Source organism: Pinus tabuliformis, chromosome 6 (assembly GCF_031772625.1).
Source record: "Pinus tabuliformis cultivar Carrire ecotype Pingquan chromosome 6, CPIR1, whole genome shotgun sequence".
In the NCBI taxonomy this organism is placed as follows: domain Eukaryota; kingdom Viridiplantae; phylum Streptophyta; class Pinopsida; order Pinales; family Pinaceae; genus Pinus; species Pinus tabuliformis.
Window position 1 is genome coordinate 1,357,352,763 of NC_142292.1, and position 19,016 is coordinate 1,357,371,778.

The 19,016-nt window shown below is 34.8% G+C and overlaps 1 protein-coding gene across 1 annotated transcript in view; it reads left to right on the forward strand.

Moving 5' to 3' along the window:
- The first annotated feature begins 2,481 nt into the window (after nucleotides 1–2,481).
- Nucleotides 2,482–19,016, forward strand: part of LOC149263670 (methylesterase 18-like) — a 74,036-nt gene continuing 57,501 nt past the window's right edge. The window contains exon 1 of the mRNA XM_089388287.1: nucleotides 2,482–2,919. Within this exon, the coding sequence (XP_089244413.1) occupies nucleotides 2,644–2,919 (276 nt within the window). The 5' untranslated portion in view covers nucleotides 2,482–2,643. The remainder of the gene's footprint in view (nucleotides 2,920–19,016) is intronic.

Genomic DNA, 19,016 nt, shown 5'->3' on the forward strand with positions numbered 1-19,016 from the left:
CATTTCCAGACTCTGAATCTAAATTACTGAGTTATGGGATCATCCTAGATCACATATTGGTTGTTGGTACCATCTCACTTTTCTAGATGAGATATTAGAAGTTTTGACAAAAAAATTGTGAGACTTACAAACTGCCACTAGTACAAACGTGGGTTCTATGCAAACATTCAAGTCTCTTAGTTAATGAGAACTTGAATAAAAGGAGTTGTAAAACCTAAAATAAAAGCACAGGACGAATATGCTTGTCAACTTAGGATATATATATATATATATATATATATATATATGGTGTTTTTCTTATAAGTGGTGCTTATAGGTGGGTTTCATGGCCCATATTTTGAACCTAGGCTCTGATACCATATGTGAGGATCCATCCTAGGGTCTTTTAACTAAGACTAAATTTATTTAATTTAAACACGATGAGAAGGGAAATAGCCTATTTATAACTCAACATTTATTTGATGATAATATACAATTAAAATTTATTTACAACATATTAAACAAGTAAGAATTTCATGGCAACAATTTACATGAGTAATCCATAAATGGAAGAACACATGTTTCAATAACTTGGTTGAGATGTTCCTGACTCTGTTGGGATGCTCCTCTCAGCTACTCGATTGAATTTACCTCCCAGCCAACTAGGAATGATTTTCTAGCTCAAGGAACCTCCATAGGTTACCTAGCTCTCCGAACCCAAGTCCAACCAGTTGTAGTGTGTCCATGTTAAACCAACACTCTCCAATAGATCCAAGTTTGTATTCTCTCATTTATCTCTCCATTCTCTCCCTTCTGTTTCTCCACATCCACCCCCCAAAAACAAAATCCTCCAAAACCAAAAACTAAGACCAAGGATCTCCCCCTCTCCTCTCATCCTCCTTCCCCTTTTATGTGTCTTTCTCCCATCCACCTCAACCACCTATCATTAATATGATGAGTACCCTCTCATCTTTTCATTTTAGTATCATTGACTTTTCTTACCATATCTTATTCAAGTAAATTTGAGAAGACATTTTGGGAATGAAATATGAATATTTAAATTTAGAATTAAATTGGAGATTACCATACCTTCTCAAAAGTAGATTTGAGAAGATATCTTGGGATATGGATATTTAATTAAGAATTAAATTGGAGAAGACCATATCTTCTCAAAATTTGAGAAGACACATTGGGATCTGGGTATTTTATTTGGAAATAAATTGGAAAATATCATATCTTCTCAAAAGTAGATTTGAGAAGACACCTTGGGATATGGGTATTTAATTTGGAAATAAATTAGAGGAGACCATATCTATCCAAAATTAAATTTGATAAGACAACTTGGAAATTGAATAATAACAATAATAGAAGTCATATCAGTAAAATAAAATTACAGTTTCACAATGTATGTATATACCAATATTTCTTAATAATTATAAGTAAATATTTTCATGTTAATTAAGCATTAATAAAAAATAACATGATAATATCAATTAGGGCATTACACTTTCTCCACATAATATAACGTTATTGCATTAAAAAAAATAGATTTGATTAAGGAACTAAAGAAACATAAAATCCATACAATCCATTAAAAAAAAGAAGTTTTACAATCCTTTATTAAAAAAAGAGAAATCTCCTACTTTATAATCACTAATATCCTTAATTTGTTTTACAATGTTTTTATTAAAAAGTAGACGTCTCTTACTTTACAACCACTAATATCACTGTGAGAATAGTGAGGTGCTCCACAATATGGTATGGGGAGATGTTTTCTCCTCATAAAAAAATCATTATATTTTCTTCTTAAAAAAATATGCATTGTGAGGATCCTATTATAAATCTTCCCTAAATTATGAGACCCAAATCATTATAATTTCTTCATAAAAAATATGCAACCCAATAAGCAATTGATGAAACTTCATTCAAATTTCTCAGTACATAACATAACATTATAATACATGCTCATTTTTTACTATTTATAAATCTCAATTTAAAATAAATTTAATTTTGAAATTATTCATTAAATTTAAACATAACATAAAATTATAGTATAAAAAAATTACATGCTAATTTTTTTTAAGCATTTATAAACCTCAATTGAAAATAAATTTAATTTTTAAATTATTCATTAAATATAAATTTTAAATTATTTATTAAAAGTCCGGTTGTTATCATGTAGTTTTATAGCATCCGAATATAAATTTAAAGAGAAATTAAATACATAGAATCTGACTAAATTGATCCTAAAGGGGGAGTGAAAAATCATGCAACCTAACCTAAAAGAGGTAGGTGAAATGTATTGCAACCAAAATCGAAATCTGAAAACTAGAACGATTTTATGAATGATAGCATTCCACGGCTGTATTGGATGTCAAACTCACGTGCGGAAAATATACTTTTAACATCTGAGGTTAATTGCACCTGGTCGATTCTAGCTGGTCTATATTGTCCGCCAACTACTGTTACAGCTCTAGAATGACATGAGAGGTAACAGAATGAGAACAATTCACTTCAGAATTTTTATGCTTGACTGGTTCCAGTCTAAGAAGAAAATAATCAAATTTAAAAAAGAAAGGACAAGAGAATTTACATGCAAGACAGTCAGGAGCCATTATAAGGATAGTTTGTGAAGCAGGTGATTAGACAATAAAAATTGGAAGAATGGATTCTGAAAACATGGCGCAGGAAAAGAAGAACATGGATTGTGCAAATGTAGCAGCAGAAGGAATGCATTTTGTATTGGTTCATGGAGCTATGCATGGAGCGTGGTGCTGGTATAAGATTGTGGAACTTCTTGAGAAAGATGGTCACAGGGTGTCAGCACTCGATCTGATGAGCGCTGGTATAAATCCGGTTACAGCTGATTCCATCACGTCGATTGATGAATATGATCAGCCTCTTATGCACTTCCTAGCCAATCTCCCACAGACAGAAAAGGTGCTTGCATTAATTCCGGTTATAAATTCATACTGACTGTTGAATTCATTTTCATGTTTTCTATGGTCATTAATGTAGTTAAGAGGAGATTATGCTTGAACTCAATGTACATGTCCTCTTTGGAGTGCTTCAGCGGGTTGACTGACAAATAAAAGGGTACCCTTCCAGATCAATATCTAGATAAAATGAGATGTCCAGCGTAAAGGCATCAAGGTTTTCTTCTGAATTCCCTTCCTGCACAACATTTTGGTAAAATTTATTTTTAAGATTTTAGCAAAGTTCATAGGCACTGAAACATCCTAGATATTGACCGCCAAAAAGGTGCAGTAGTTGAAAGATGGTCCTGGAGACTGTCTTTGCCGTTATACCACTTGCTCAAGTGCAGCCACACCATACTTTGAAATGATGCTTTGCCCAATGCTGATCATGCCTGGCTCTATACTTCTACTGAGCTTTGGCCAGCTGTCCCTGCACCTTCGGATGGATCTACCCAATTCTCTCAAGAAATTTGTTTTTGTTATCTACCTCTGATTCCTCTGAATCCTTAATTGCTTGCTGCTGGTCAAGCACAAGATAAAATGGAGCCTGCAGAAGATATCCCATACAAGTCCCAAAGGGTGACATGTTGGTAGATGAATGCACTGCCCTGTTTTAACAATGCTGAATATATGCGAAACTTTCGTCCCATGTCTTAGGATTTTTTGATGGTATCCCCAGAACAAATGCACCAAAGTCCTATTCACCACTTCAGTCTCTCCATCGGTTTGTGAGTGAAGGGCTGTTGACCTCTGTAACTCAATGTCCATCTGATTCCACAATATGGTTCATAAGTTACTCAAAAATCGAGTTTTTGTTTGACACAATTGATTTTCGTAAACCAGAGTGAACCTACACAAGAGTAAACTTGTGCCACTTCTTGATCTGATGTTGTCTTGCATGGGAGTTGTTGACCACTACGTGTCAACTTCTCATAGCAGTGCACCCCCTTTTCTTCGCAAAAGGGATAGCACTTGATTGACGTGTCTGTGCCATTCGACAGTCATCGTCGACTTGATCAATTTATGTTGTAAACTCAGTCTGCATGTGTGAATTGTAAATAATCTTAGCGGAGTTGAGTCATGTATGTAAATTGCCTAGATGGACCTAATTTTCTAGTGATAATCTACGTTCCGAAAGGTTTTTTTGTCTCACCGATCCATGATCGGCAAAATTTTCCTTCAACCTAACCCCAAAGCCAGAATGAATTTTGTCATTAGAATCTTAAACGAATCCTAGTGTGTTGATCTGCTAGATTATATTTGGTCGCAGAACTGGGTGGTCTATGAGGGTTTATGTCAAATGGGTTTTCCCCTTTGAGATGTAACATTGTAAAAGTCATGATGTAAAGTATCTTGAGGGTTAGAAAATGTTTTAATCCCCTCATAAGTCCTAAGTCCCAAGTCCTAGGTGATTTTTCCAAAGGCTAAGTTCGAGGATCCAAAAATAAAAATTAAAAAAAAAATTAATTAATTAAAAAGTAGATAAAAATAATAATAAAATAATAATAAAATTTAAAAAATTTAAAAATAATTAAAAAATAAAAAATAAAATTTAAAAAAAATAAAATAATAATAAGTCAAATTTTTGAGTAAATAAATGCAGAATTGTAATTTTTTAATATATTAAAATGTATTTAAAAATTCGACGAATGAGATTAAAAGAAAGCTTGATCCTCATCGACGGTCGAGATTAGTTTGACATGGATCACTCGAACTAGTTGTTGGGAATTTTTTCTTTAAATAGGGTGCTAGGGGTCATTTGAGATCAGATTAGATCTGAGAGTCTGGTGCTAAAGAAAGCTCTCTTGTAGTCATTTTTTGTGCAATAAAGAAAGACTTTGGGGTTAAAAATCTTGCTGGTGTTACTCTTCTAAAAGTGTTGTAAGATGATTTGTGTTTCTGTATAATTTTATTTTCAGCCATTGATTTTAGCTTGATGAAGATTGATCTAGGCACAGGTATCTTGTCTGATCTCTGGGGTTTGAATGATAGTGTAGATCTTAAAATATAGTGGCAGGTATCTCCATTTGATCTGGATTCCACTATTGTTTTCTCCCTCTATGTTAATGGTTGATTTTAAGCTGTGCAGGAAATCTTTTTTTTAGATTACCGGGCGTTAGAGGAAGTTCTCGGCTGAACCAACCAACTCCCGGATTGTGTTTTCTGAAAGAGCCCAGCCAGTTTTTGATCCCGAGCTTATCATTTGATTTTTTTTTTTATGAATGCATGAAGGGTTTTTCTGAAGCATCTCACATTAAATTAAAATTCTGAAAATATTTATGTGGCATAACGAGAAATCTGGCTATTTTAGAGCCTGCAGTTTGTGAATATTGTAATTATTTAGTTAGGGTTTTCAATTTCGTTTCTTGCACATATTATTTTTGGGTTTTCTTTTCTTTTGCAGGTTGCAGGTACAGGTTTTGAGAAATATTTCAGGGTTTCATTCAGACAATCTGGAGCAGCTGATTCAAAATTTTATTAAGATTCCTGGAAAATATTTAGAGGTTCTGGTGGAAGTTCTGCAGATTGACTGCCTGGTTTCTTCTGAGCAAGAAGATTTCGATTTTGTTTCGATTTTTTTTTTTTGTGATCTGGGTTCGAATTTTAAAATCTGGAAAATTCCTAAGTTACTTCCTGCTGCTTCTTCCAAACAGTTATCGAATCCTGCAGTCATCTTCACGCTCTCCATTCTGCTGCTTGCAAATCCATATCCCTTACGCTGTTCACCCAAACACTGCATAAACCAAAAAAAAAAAACCAACTGCGTCCAGCCTCAGTCATCTCTCCTCACGCTGTCAATCCTTTGCCCATCCGCGTGCTACATATTGCCTATCTGCTGCTCTTTCTTTTACATCACCCTCATTGTTGTTACCTGTCCACCGCATGATATTCAACTGCCTTTCTCCTAGCGTATCAGTCCCTGTGTCCCCCATCATTTTCCCAGCAAACCTGCATACAGCGTAAACCTGTAAGAGCCTGCAAACAGAAAGGAAATAACAAGGAGTCTTTCAATCGCCCTCACGCAGTCATCTTCGCTCAGCTTTCCTCAAACCTGCAGATCCGTTTACTGTCGGCTTCCAAGCTTCTGCAGCATTCTTTGCCTGGCTGCTCTCTTCGAATCCTGCCGTCACCAATCGTTCTTCAAACCTGCGCAGCAAACGACAAGCAAAAAAGGGAAAAATCGAAATTTGTTTTGCGTGGTTTAGGGTAGATCTTTTGTATCAATGCGTTAGGATAAGAGATCTGAAATTCCGTTTCATTCTTTTTTTTTTTGATAGTTTTGATTTCAAGTTTATAAAAACAGAAAAGAAAGAAGAAAAACGTAAAAGAAAATTTTCGATTTTCATTCTACGTTGTCTAAGTTTTAGGCATTACGATTTCGTTTTATTTTAGGTTCTATATGTATATATATCTCCAGGCTTAAGCTTCACGTAAAAAAGGAAATCATTAAAAGTCTTTTCTTTTTTTAGATCATATTTTGCTTTCATTAGTTTACTTTAGTTTTAATAATTTTCAAGTTTTATTTTTGCTTAGTTCTTTTTTTTTTGTTTTATTTTAAATCATAAAAAATAATAAAATAAAAAAGTTCTTATAATTTAGATTCTGGTTTAGGTTTTTAGGATTTAGACTTTTCTAAATTTAATTTTAATTTTGTTTAAAGTTAGAATTATAAAAAATAAAAATCATTAAAAAAAATAATAAAAATAATAAAAAAGAAATTTGAATTTTTTTTGTTTTGTTCAATGCTATTAGGCGTTAGCTCTTTTCAGTCTTAGACTTCTTTAAGTTTAGATTTAATTTTGGTTTAAAGTTAGATTTTAATAATAAAAAAATTCATAAAAAAAAATAATAATAAAAGGTTCTGTTAATTTAGTTTAGATTTTAATATTATTTAGATTTTTTGATTTAAAAGTTTCATTTAGTTTTAAATTTTGTTTTATTTGAAAAATATAAAAATATTTTGAAAAAGCTTCACAAAAAATTGAAAATTTCATTTGTGGTATTTATGTTCTATTTCTCTATAGCTAAATGCATTTAAATGTTTATTTACAAGTTGGCTCTATGAAAGTGGTCGCTGGTCAACATTTAAATTTTATGATCATTTAAAGCATTTATTTTTTCTTGAAGTTTAATTGCGGGATCACCGTTAAGGCGTTGTGCATTTGTTGAAAATCTTACATCGCTTGGGTTATTTGATGATAAATGATTGTTCTACATGGTTTATATTTCTGCAATATTCAATAAATAATCATTTAATCATCAGCTTCTTAAGGCACTGGTCTATTAACTTAATAAAATCAAATAAGTGCTTGTTTTCCCTCGTGTCTCCTAATCCAACTGGTCCTCAGTTGGTCATCCATTGTCCCATAGGGTCTACCCCCTTAGCCGCGGGAGACAGGCTTAAACGGAGAGATCGAGAATCAGGGTGACAGCCCCCGGTCTGAGCGTTGTCGTGACAATCTGTGCGACAACAGGAGTACAACCGACATTTTGTTAAATTTGTCCGCTACCAAAAACAAATAATCATGTTCTTGACATGTTTTGAACAAACTACCTATGAAATCCATAGATACACTTTCCCAAGGCCGACTAGGCACTAGCAAGGGCATATACAGTCATAGCTTACAGTTACTTGGTTTGCTGGTGCAACACAGTTTACAATCTCTGATGCACTTTGCAACATCGTTTTGCAATTTGGGTCAACATACATACCCTTCAAAATTAGAGACCGTTTGGCTTACACCAAAAGGACCAGCTATTTTTAAGATGCTGGCTTTACATATCAGACACATTCTAGTATCTCCTTGTGGGATGCACAATATTCCCATTCGATATAACAATCCATTCTGAAGATGGAAATCAGAATTAATTCGGAAGTCCCTCCCTGTTCACACTCCTGGTAAACTTCCTTGAATTCAGCATTCTCAAAATATAGTTCTTCGTAATCTTCAGGAGTAAATGGTTACAATCGCAAGATTGTGCTTTCTGCTGTCAACTTGGGGGCTGGTGGTCTGGACAACATGCCAGCAATTTGATTTGTTATCCCCTTCTTGTATTTGATTAGAAGGTCAAATCGTTGCAGAAAGCCCATCCTCTTGAAATGGAAAGACCACTTTCTTTTTCTTTGAGTCTGCAAGTGCTGCAATGGTTGATGATCCATATAGGTCATGACCTCTTTTCCCAATAGTTAGTGCTTATATTTCTTCACAGTTTTGACCAATGTGCTTCCATTTCATCCTTGTCATAAGTTGGAGAGTTCAATAGTGCCCCAGAAAATAACTGAAAATGTTAAGTATGCTGGTTTCTCCTTGCATATATACTGCCCCCAAAGCATACCCTGAGACATCCGTTTGAATTTGAAAAAGTGATTGCAGGTTGGGCAATGCTAGCACTGGAACTCTGCTAATTTTCCTCTTCAACTCCTCGAAGGCATTGTTCTTGTTCCTTGCCCTGTGAGAAGGGCTTATTGCCAGATGTCACAGCTTTAAGAAGTGCAGAACTTTTGGAGAAGTATGCTATAAATTTTCATGAATATTGATTAGCTCCAACAAAACTTTGAACCTCTGTGACTTATTGGGTCTAGGCTACTCTAGTATTACCTTAATCTTAGCAGAATAAATTCTCAATTCGCTATCACTCACAACAAATCCAATATAGTTCAAATGATGCTGAGAAAATTCACACTTCTTCAAGTTTAGAAGCAATACATTCTTTGCAGCATTTCAAACACTTGCTTTAGGTGCTGAATATGCTCTTCCCATCTCTCACTGAAAAGAAGGATATCATCGAAATATATAATCATGAAAGAATCTATAAATGGATGGAGGGTTTCATTCATGAGTCTCATAAAGATCGTTAGAACATGGCAGTGTCCAAATAGTAAAACCAGCCCCTCATACATTCCTTGCTTGGTTTTGAATGTGGTTTTCGATATATCTTATTCTTTCATCCACGCCTTATGGTATCTAGAACTAAGATCCAGCTTAGCAAAATATTTTGGATTTTGTGGTTGATCAAGCAGGTTATCAATCCTCGAAAGTAGACAGTGATTCATGATCATTACATGGTTAAGTGCTCAATAGTCATTGCACATAAGCCAAGTCACATCTTTCTTGGAATCCAACACATGGTGCTTCACAACGGGAAGCATAGTCTTATGACTCCTTGGTAAGAATTTCTCGGATTTGTCTCTTGAATTTCTCTTATTCCAACAAGGATTGTCTGTACAACCAATTTGTGGCAGTGGTGACTTCAACAATCATTGAATCTCATGTTCCACCCCACATTTTGGCAGTAACCCCTTGGGCTATTGGAACACTTGAACTAATTTATTAAATTGTCCCACTGCTTCCTCTGCCTCTTAGTACAGCTTGCACCTAATGTATTTGCTTCTAGACCCATCCCATCAACTTTGGGTTTGAAGTTTAAACACCAACATCACATACTTTCTACCAACATTAGTCGGCCTCTTTGCTTGGTTGGTTGTTACAATAGAGATCTTTTTCTTTCTTCTGTAGGCATTGATGAGAATGGTCTTCCATTCCAGACCAATCTATATTTATGACCACTTATGAGAAAAATAGCATCCATGTCCACAACTACAACTAGGGGCTACCAAAACACAACTTCGCACATGTCTAATCAAACATCACTTCCACGTCATCCATAAAGCACTCATTGATGTAAATATGATCTTACATTTTGCAATTTAGTGTCTTTATGTAGTCAACCAGATGGATAAGGCTTTGGATGGCTAGAGGTCTTCAATCCTAGCCTCTGAACTGAGGTTTCTAAGCTTAAATTCTTCGAATCTTTTGAGTTCTAGAAGCAAACAAAGCACTGACTTTTATATTTTAGATTTCAATTTAATGTGGAAGGACTTTTTAGATTCTTCTCCGCCATGTTTTGTTCCACCATTGTTGTTGTTGTCCTGCACTATGGATCGTGTTACTGATTCGATTAGCAAGGTTGCAAAGGTTCATGCAAGCTGCTAGGACTGAAACACACAGGGTAAGGGCCTACTGCATCTTGGCCAAAACTCTCGCTCTTTAGGCCCAAATTCCTCCTAAAAGGGCTAAGGGGGGGTTCTCAATTGATAACTCAACCAACTCTAAGTAAGACTAGTGCATAGGGTTGAGAGGAGATGGAGGAGTTAACTTTTGGGGTTGTTTTGCTGTTTTTGTGTGTGAATATGTAGTAGAAAACTAGAACAACAAGAAAAGATACACCAATTGATGTTAAATATAGTGTATATGTTACTCAAAAACGACGTGGAGAAAATATTCTAGCCAGTTATGATGTTGTTTTCCGGTTTAGATTGTTGGTTAGGGGGTTTACAGAGAAAATTAGCTTGCTGTTTTGTTAAATCAGACTGTATTAACTGTAGTGAACAAGAGGGACAACAACCTACTTCACTTAATTTGACCACCCAAAAAGTGCCAAAGCACGCCTAGATTATAGATCTAGGGGTGGGAAGGTTAGAGGATGAGAGATAAGCTTTATGATACCAATTTCCAATCTATAACAGCAGAAAATAGCGGTTTCCATCAAGTTGGAAATTGTATTTCTGTAGATATGGGATCAAACCCTGTGGGAAAAGTGCCTAGAAATTCGTCAGATCTAAGATAGACTTTAAAGTTTAAATATAGATGAAAAATAGATATTTTGGACTCAAACAAATAAATCAACAATTTAAAACTAATATAGAGATAATAAACAAGGTTTCTAATAGTTACTTTCTTTGTTGGGAGTTGGAAACCTTGATATTTGATGCATATTTTGTATGTTACAGACAACAAATAGCCCAGATCTACCCTCAAAACACTAGATACAAAGTGCAAAATATGTACAATAATAGAAAAAACCCAATGCATTTAACATTGAATTAGATTCTACATTATTTTTAATTTTCCCAAGGTACAAATTTGTTGTCTATGATAGAACAATGTAAAAATCAGCATGTAAAAATTCATAATCTAAAGCAGAAATAAAAGTTTTGAGATTTTTAAAAATATAATGGTTGTTGCAAATTATAATATGTACCAAAGTAAAAGTACCTCACTTGTTGAGATTGGAAACATGTGCCTCCTTAAGTCAATATTGCACTATGTTAGGAAAGTAGACTTGGTTTACAGGAAAAATTGCTTCCACTCATGGCTTAACAAATCTTTTACCTTTGAGACCCAACTAGGAGAGGCTCCTTGATGTAGAATTCTCTGGCCTTCAGTCTGAGTGAGAAATGGAGTACAAACCCCCTCATAGTTGAAGCTTTTTCATGGAATGGCCCAACAACCTATCTTACAGCAATCCACCTGCAAATAAGAAAGCAAAGTGGGGTACCCCCTTGTTCGCCTTCTACATGTGACTAGTTAGTCCTTCAATGGATCAACTTGTTAGTCTCTGTGTGATCTTACTTATTAGAGAATTTGTTAGATTTAAGAATGGATACAACAATTAATCAAGAAAGAAAGAGCTACTAAAAGCCATCTGACACAATGAACAAAAAAATTTTAAGACATGTTCGCAAAATGAGAGTTCTTTAGTGATGACGCTTATATCACAAGGAAACAACAACATTTGCTAGAGGGGAGGCTAGCATTTTATAAAATCTTTTTAGTGGCTATATAGCAGCTAGCTAATGGCTAGTTGGACTCCTCTTCTAGAAATTTATTTTCTTGTTGTTTTCCACTATCCTAGGTTTAAAAAGCATCACTTACTTCCCTAAACGACTATGTAGACCCCCCAAATACTTGAGGGATATACTTTGGTTATTGGGAGATATACCCATCATATTTTTCATTTTTCTAAACTTAATGGTGTACTCTTACACACTTTGCCTTTGTTTGTGCTTAAAGTGATATCAATGGATCCACTAGTCCTCTATATACCAAATAGGGTAGAACATGGACTTGATGAGGGTTTTAAACACCTCCTACTTAAGCCTGCCACCATGTAGCTTTGCCACTAGGGTAGGGCATGGCTTTCCAATTGTAGTCAGGCAACTGAAATATTTTTCTCTTCTCCTATGTTATGGAATCATAAACACTAAAATAAAATTCAAACTATTGCAACCAATGATTCAACTTAACAATGTTACTCTCACCTTGGTAGAGCTTGAGGTCCATTTTCACTTCAAATTTCAATTAAGGATTTGAAGAAGTGATGACAATGGCTTTGTCTATTTTTTGGTTCCTTTTCTAGGTATTCATTATCTTTTGATTTCTTGTCTGATCCACTTTTAAGTTAGAGCCACCAGCCTCCCCAAAAGATCCAACTCTGCTATCTAGAGTAGTAGAGCCAACATAAGGAGGGACATGTTGAGAGAGATATAAATGAATTGTTTTTCCAACTTCGAAAATCTCTCCTTTGCCTCATCTCAAGGGTTGTTACTACTAGACTTGTTTATGGGTAACAACCATGGGAGACATCGAGTAGGTATCAAGATTTAGGAATCCTCATTGTAGCTATGACTTACTATCTCCCAAACTTTCACTTCAAATGCTACTAAGTCCTTTAACAAAGTGCAACCTAGGGAAACTTGGGAAGATTGCCCATTGTCACCTCAACAATTCTTCCTCTCTCTTTAGGTCATTTCCTTTTCGATACAAGGGGGAACCCTAGAAAATATTTTTCTATGAAGCTTTCTTTAGAATAAAATGGATCGTGGAATTTACCAAGACTAGTGCCTATTAAATTGGGTTATGGAGTCGAGAGTGACGAACAAGAGGGTTTGAATATGATGAAAATTCTTTGTTAGGCTCTTCATAGTACACTATAGTCAACCACATGGATCTTCTTCAATATACAAAAGACTAATGGAGGATCCTTTCAAAGGCACATCTCATAACAAGTGCGAAACAAGCAAGTAATAAAGTGCAACCATGAACAAGAAAGGGACAACAATGGCTTATCAATATGTAGACATGACAATAGAAATAACAATATAATGAACAAAAATTACAGCAAGCGATATGGAGGATGAAACCTCAACCATGAAATCCTATTATTGGAGCAAAATTGCCCTTCTTCAAAGATTACAAAATAAGCATGTAAGAGTAGTTTCTAGCTATCAAATAGACACATGAAAGTACAAAAAAGATGAAAATCTAAACTTGAACCTGTCTTTCTTCCAATCCAACCAAAGATATCCAACTAAGTTCTTGGTGGGGAATTCCCAATCTCCCAACCATTGCTTTAGCAAATGGAAATTCTCCTCTATTTATATCTTTCACGCCAAACCCTAATCAAAAAAATAATTAAAAAAAGAGTGGTAGAAATCCTAGAGTTAGGGTGCTCCTCATAGAGTAGCTTTTAGAGTTTGATTTAGGTACAAATTGACATGTGTCAACTTCTCCTTGTGATTACTCCTCAAAATATGTCAATAACATGTCTTGCATAATGTGTGACACCTTATAAATGTTAGTTTTTGTAGCATCAGATGTGTTCTAGCCTTGAAATTTTGTGGAGACGCTAGAATACATGAGACCTCCAAAACCCAAAAATTGTTTTTGGAAATTCTGCTTAGAAGTGTCTCAATTAGATTATTAGTCAATTTTTAAATATTTCCTAAGTCTAAACTTAGGGAATATGATTAATTAATCAATATTAATTGAGATAAGGTGAAAATCATCCAGAAACTCACTTGGATCAATCCAGAAATGATCCTAGCCATTGATTAAGTTTTAATCTTGGTCGTTGGTGCTCCAACAATGGATTATAAAAGGAAGTTGATGTGGTGATGGAGAGATCATCCATTACAGATACTCAGTGGCCCAGGTAGTTCAATTTTCTCAGTAACAGCAGCTCAGCAAAAAAGATAGTACTAGAGGGTGAGTAGCAGGTGGAAGAGGAGAGCAACAACATTCCGGGAGGAAGATTTCCAGTTCCTGGAGGAGTCGAAGGAAGGAAGGCTGAAATCTTTAGAGGGCTAGTGTAGGCTCTGCACGGAGGTTGATGCAGGGAGCTCAACGCAGAGGTTTGGGAAGCTATTTTGGAGGCAGAAAATAGTTGTGGGGTGAGAAGAAATACTCACAATATTTTTCCCAGTATTTTCTTGAGATTAGATTGCTAGTTGGGCATCTAAATCATTGTACTCAGAATTGTTGTTGAATACTAATAATAAAACCCTCATTTTCCGCACTGGTTTTCCCAAGTTGGGTTTTTTCTGGGGACAATTGTCCAAAAATAATTGTGTCGAAATTATTGTGTGTGCTAGAATATCTCAGTTTCTAGTGTTTTATTTTCCGCAATATTTTTTATGGTGAAAATTGCAGTTGTGATTTTATTCATTATTTGTCGTAGCAAATAAACTGCATAATTAATTTTTGAGTTAGAAGAATAATTTCCAGTAGCTACAATAGATAAAATTTCACATGGTATCAGAACAAAAGTGATCAGCCTGGAAGCTCAATAGCGAATAGGAAAATTTCGCTGCTCAGAGGGAGCAGCAGGCTAGAATTTTTAGAGGCAGCGCAGTCCATTGATAGGCAGGCCGAGTTACTAAGGTAACAATTCAATTTTCAGTTGAAGGGTGGCAGGAAAATTGAATTTCCCAAATTAGCGATTCCAACAGTCAGAGGGAGCAGTTGTAGCTCAGATTTTCGCTGAGCAGAAACCGGTTGGACGCAGAGGGTTTTGCTGCAGACTACAGAAGAAGAATCCACGTCAGGTGGAAAAGAGGAATAGCACACTAAATTTTTCAAGTATAGCCATGGACAGAAATAACATTCAGGAGACTTCAGATTTGTCTTCCAGATTGGAAGACGAATTTTCTTGCTTAGCAGGATCAACTTCATAGAAAGTCTGGTATATAGACAGTGGAGCATCAACTCACATGACAGGGGTTAGAGAATATTTCTCTAGCTACAAAGAGGAGTATATGGACTTCCAAATTACTATGGGAAACAAAATGAAATGTACTCCAGTAGGGAGAGGTACCATAGGTTTTTAGGGGGAATCAGGAGTAAGAACTAGCGCTACAGATGTATTGCATTGTTAGTTTTTAGCATCGGATGTATTCTAGCCACGAGATTTTGTGGAGAGGTTAGGATACATGTGTTCTCCAATACCCATAAATTGTTTCTAGAAATTCCACCTAGAGACGACTTAATTAGATTTATTAGTCAGGTTTTAATATTTCCTAACTCTAAACTTAGGAAATATGATTAATTAATTGATTCATGGTGAGAATGTTCTAGAAAAGTACATGGATCGATTTCTAGTTAATCCTATTCATCGATTAAGATTTAATCGTGGTCATTGAAGTCTCAACAGAGGATTATAAGAAGAAGTCGACGGGGCTTGGAGAAGACACACCAAATCAGTTGAGAATTCGATTTTGCTGGGAAATTGATCCCCAGAGTAGCAACATTCCGTTGCTGAAGGTGATTCAGTGAGATCGAAGTAGTGATTGAGGGGCAGAGATAGTGAGGCCAGAGGAAGATTTTCTAGTTCTGGCGAGTACATTGCAGAGAGGTAGTGATTGCCACATAGAGGTAGCGCAGAGCCCTCTTGGGGAGATTTCTATTTTGCTGGGGAGAAGGAGAAATTCTGAGCCAGAAGCTGGACAGAGGATACAGAGGCAAAGGGTATTAGTTTCCCAGACAACAACTGACGAGACAGCGAGACGAGACGCAATGCGATCTTGTGGGACGCAGTAACTGCGTAGGCTGACACAGTGACTACACAGAGGGAGCAAGGAGAAACTCAATTTGAGCTGAGGTCAGTGTTGGATCACCTGTGGAGTGAGAAATTTTTCTCACTAGTGATTATTGCTAGTTATTTCTCTGTTTTGATTGCTAGTTTAAGCATCCATAGATTGTACTCATATTTTCACTACTGCATAATATCAAAACCCTCAACTGTTGCATCAGTTTTCCCAAGTTGGGTTTTTCCGGGGACTTAGTCCAAAAATAACGTTGTCATATTGTGTGTGTGCATCTATTTCTTCCAGCATTTTTATTCCTTCCACAGTATTTCTTTTGTGAAGGTTGCAGTGTATTTGTTTCGATATTTTCCGTAGCACACAACAAATAATTTTTTGCGCTGAGAAGCGCTCTACAACCCAGTATATGAGGGAGATGTTGTCATGTTATGTAATGTTACATTAAAAAATATTAAAAAAATATGAGGGAGATGTTGTCACGTAACGTTACATTACAAAAAAAATATTAAAAAAGATATGAGGGAGACGTTGTCACGTAACGTAACGTTACATTAAAACAAAAATATGAGTGAGATGTTGTCACCTAACATAACGTTACATTAAAACAAAAATGTAAGGGAGATGTTGTCACATAACATAACATTACATTAAAAAAACAAAATATATATCTATATATATATGTGTGTGTATATGTCGGCTAACATATATTGTATATAGATATGTGTAACGTTATTATATATGTGTTGGCTAATATATATTGTATATGCTGAAGATATGTGTAACGTTATTTTAAAATAAAAAGAAAACGATATATATACAATTAAAAAGAGATCGATTAGCTTATTCATGGAATAACAAAGAAAATCAGTTAAAGGAAGTGGAGGATTCAATTGGGCATATCCTGTAATAATAACGAGGTAAATTTCGTTCCCATATCCTGAAACAATAACGAGGTAAATTTCGTTCCCATATCCTGAAATAATAACGAGGTAAATTTCGTGGCGCATATCCTATGTAAATTTCATGGCATTGTTTTAGGTTGTGATTTCTGTAATAATAATAATCAGGGAAATTTATATTTCGTTGCGTTCAGGTTTTCGGTAGTGTGATTTTTGTTTAATTTTAAAATTATTTACTTAGGTTGTGACTTCTCTAATAATAATAATCAGATAAATTTATATTTCGTTGCATTCGGTTGTGTCATTTTTGTTTAATTTTAAAATTATTTACTTTTTACTATGCCAGTTATGCAATTATAAATATTATTTAAAATGCGTAGTTTTTTGTGCTTTCTTTAGTTTTCTTTTGTTAGAAGTGAACAAATTATAAACTATTCCAGCCCAAGTATATTTCATATAGAGTTTATTGTATTATACGCAAGTTTTTTAATCATGAATATTTACCATGAATATTATTAAGTTGTAAGTAGGTTTTTTTACAATACCATGGGCCAATACCCACAAGAGAAAGATAGAGAGGGAGAGTAGGGAAGAAAATTATAATACAATGGGCTACTACCATGGGCCATCTAGATTTTGGATTATTATGTTATGGATCTAGGCTTTTAATTGTTACAATACCATGGCTTATCAATGCCACATGCCCAAAAAAGTAACTTATTACTTTTGAGGTATATCTAAACCCTCCATCCTCACGACGACTAACAATATTTTCATAAAGATTAAAAAAGAGTTAAGTATATTTCATAAAGGTTTTATTATATTATATATTATAATAATAATATATAATATAATAAATAATTATGTTTTTAATTTTAAAATTTAAAATAGTTTTTAGTTAATTTTTTTTAAATAAATTTAAAAGTGAAGGAATTATAAATTCTTTTCATAAAGAGTTTATTATATTATATATTATAATAATATATAATATAGCAAATAATTGTATTTTAAATTTTAAAATTTGAATTAGTTTTAGTTAATTTCTTTTCAAATAAATTTAAATTTTACATTTTAAAATTCAAACTTATAATGTAAGTGGCCCTTCTTTTTTCATTATATAGAAATAAGTATATTCATATTATATTTGTATATATATATATATTTTGTCCAAAGGAAAAATCGTAATCTTTCATTATTTTTGAAAAATTACATATAGTAGATGCTTTGTATACAAGTCAAAAATATATACATTCATGTCCATTTCAAAAATGGTGTTAAGTAATAAACATATCCACCACGCAGGACGATAGCATGATAGTGTCTGAAATAGAAAACCATAACTGAGATATCTACAATATAGATTCACCACACAGGGCGATAGCATAATAGATAGTTTGAAAATAAAAACATACTATGATATATACAATGAATAATATTATGTCTGGATATGTCCCAAAAATATTTAGGGCCTATCTGCCCTATGATATGCCTGATCAATATAAGGCCTATGGTAGTATTGGTACTGGTTTGTACCCCTTTGCTCCTGAATCATCCACTGGCCTCTGGGTAGTAGCGTGGCCTCCTTGGAAAGCCTATCAGCGCTTTTGTTATGTTCCCTGTAAATGTGATGACATGAGATGGAGTTAAACTGAGATTTGAATATGACCACTTCATCCAAAATATTTCTAAGAGTGTGTGCATGGCAGGAAGTGATGTTATTGAACCAATTTATAATGATTTTTGAGTCTCCATAAATCTGTAGATTGATGCAGTCATGGCCTAGTGAGAAATGCAGTAAATGTCGGAGGGTGATTAATTCAGCATAATTGTTTGTCCCTCCTCCAAGTCCCAGCTTGACCTTGAAATGATGATGATCAGATAGATACAATAGGAAACCTCCCCCACACCCATGTTCCTGTGCAGCACCATCAAAGTATGCCCAGGGGATAGATTTATCAATGGGATCAGGTGCAAGTGGTCGTCGAGGAAGAGGCACTGTGAAATCAGGCAGTTCATGGTAGGCGGAGATGATCTTAGCAGAAATAATCTGCCATCTAGCAACACCATCCTCAAAGATAATTCTGTTCTGGGTCAGCCAGATAGACCAACATATAAGCAAAGGGAGGCAAAGCAGTTTTGATCCGTGATGCGCAGTATACCAGTTTCTCCAGGCATGATTTAAGTTTTCCCCATCCCATCTGCCAGCAAATTGGATTGATGTAGAGATGGATTGCCAAAGGCTTACAGTAGAACCACATTTTAGAAAAAGGTGTTCAATCGTTTCTGAGGCTTGCTTACAAAGGACACACTAGTGCGGTCCATATATGGCACGATGGGTTAAATATTCCCCAGTGGCAACTTTTTTACTAAGCACACACCAGAAAAAGAGCCTGGTTCTCGGTGGAGTTTTATATATATATATGTGTGTGTGTATTTGTATTTTTTTCTATGATAATTATAGAAAGAATTTTTCCCATAACAATATGTATTTGTTGT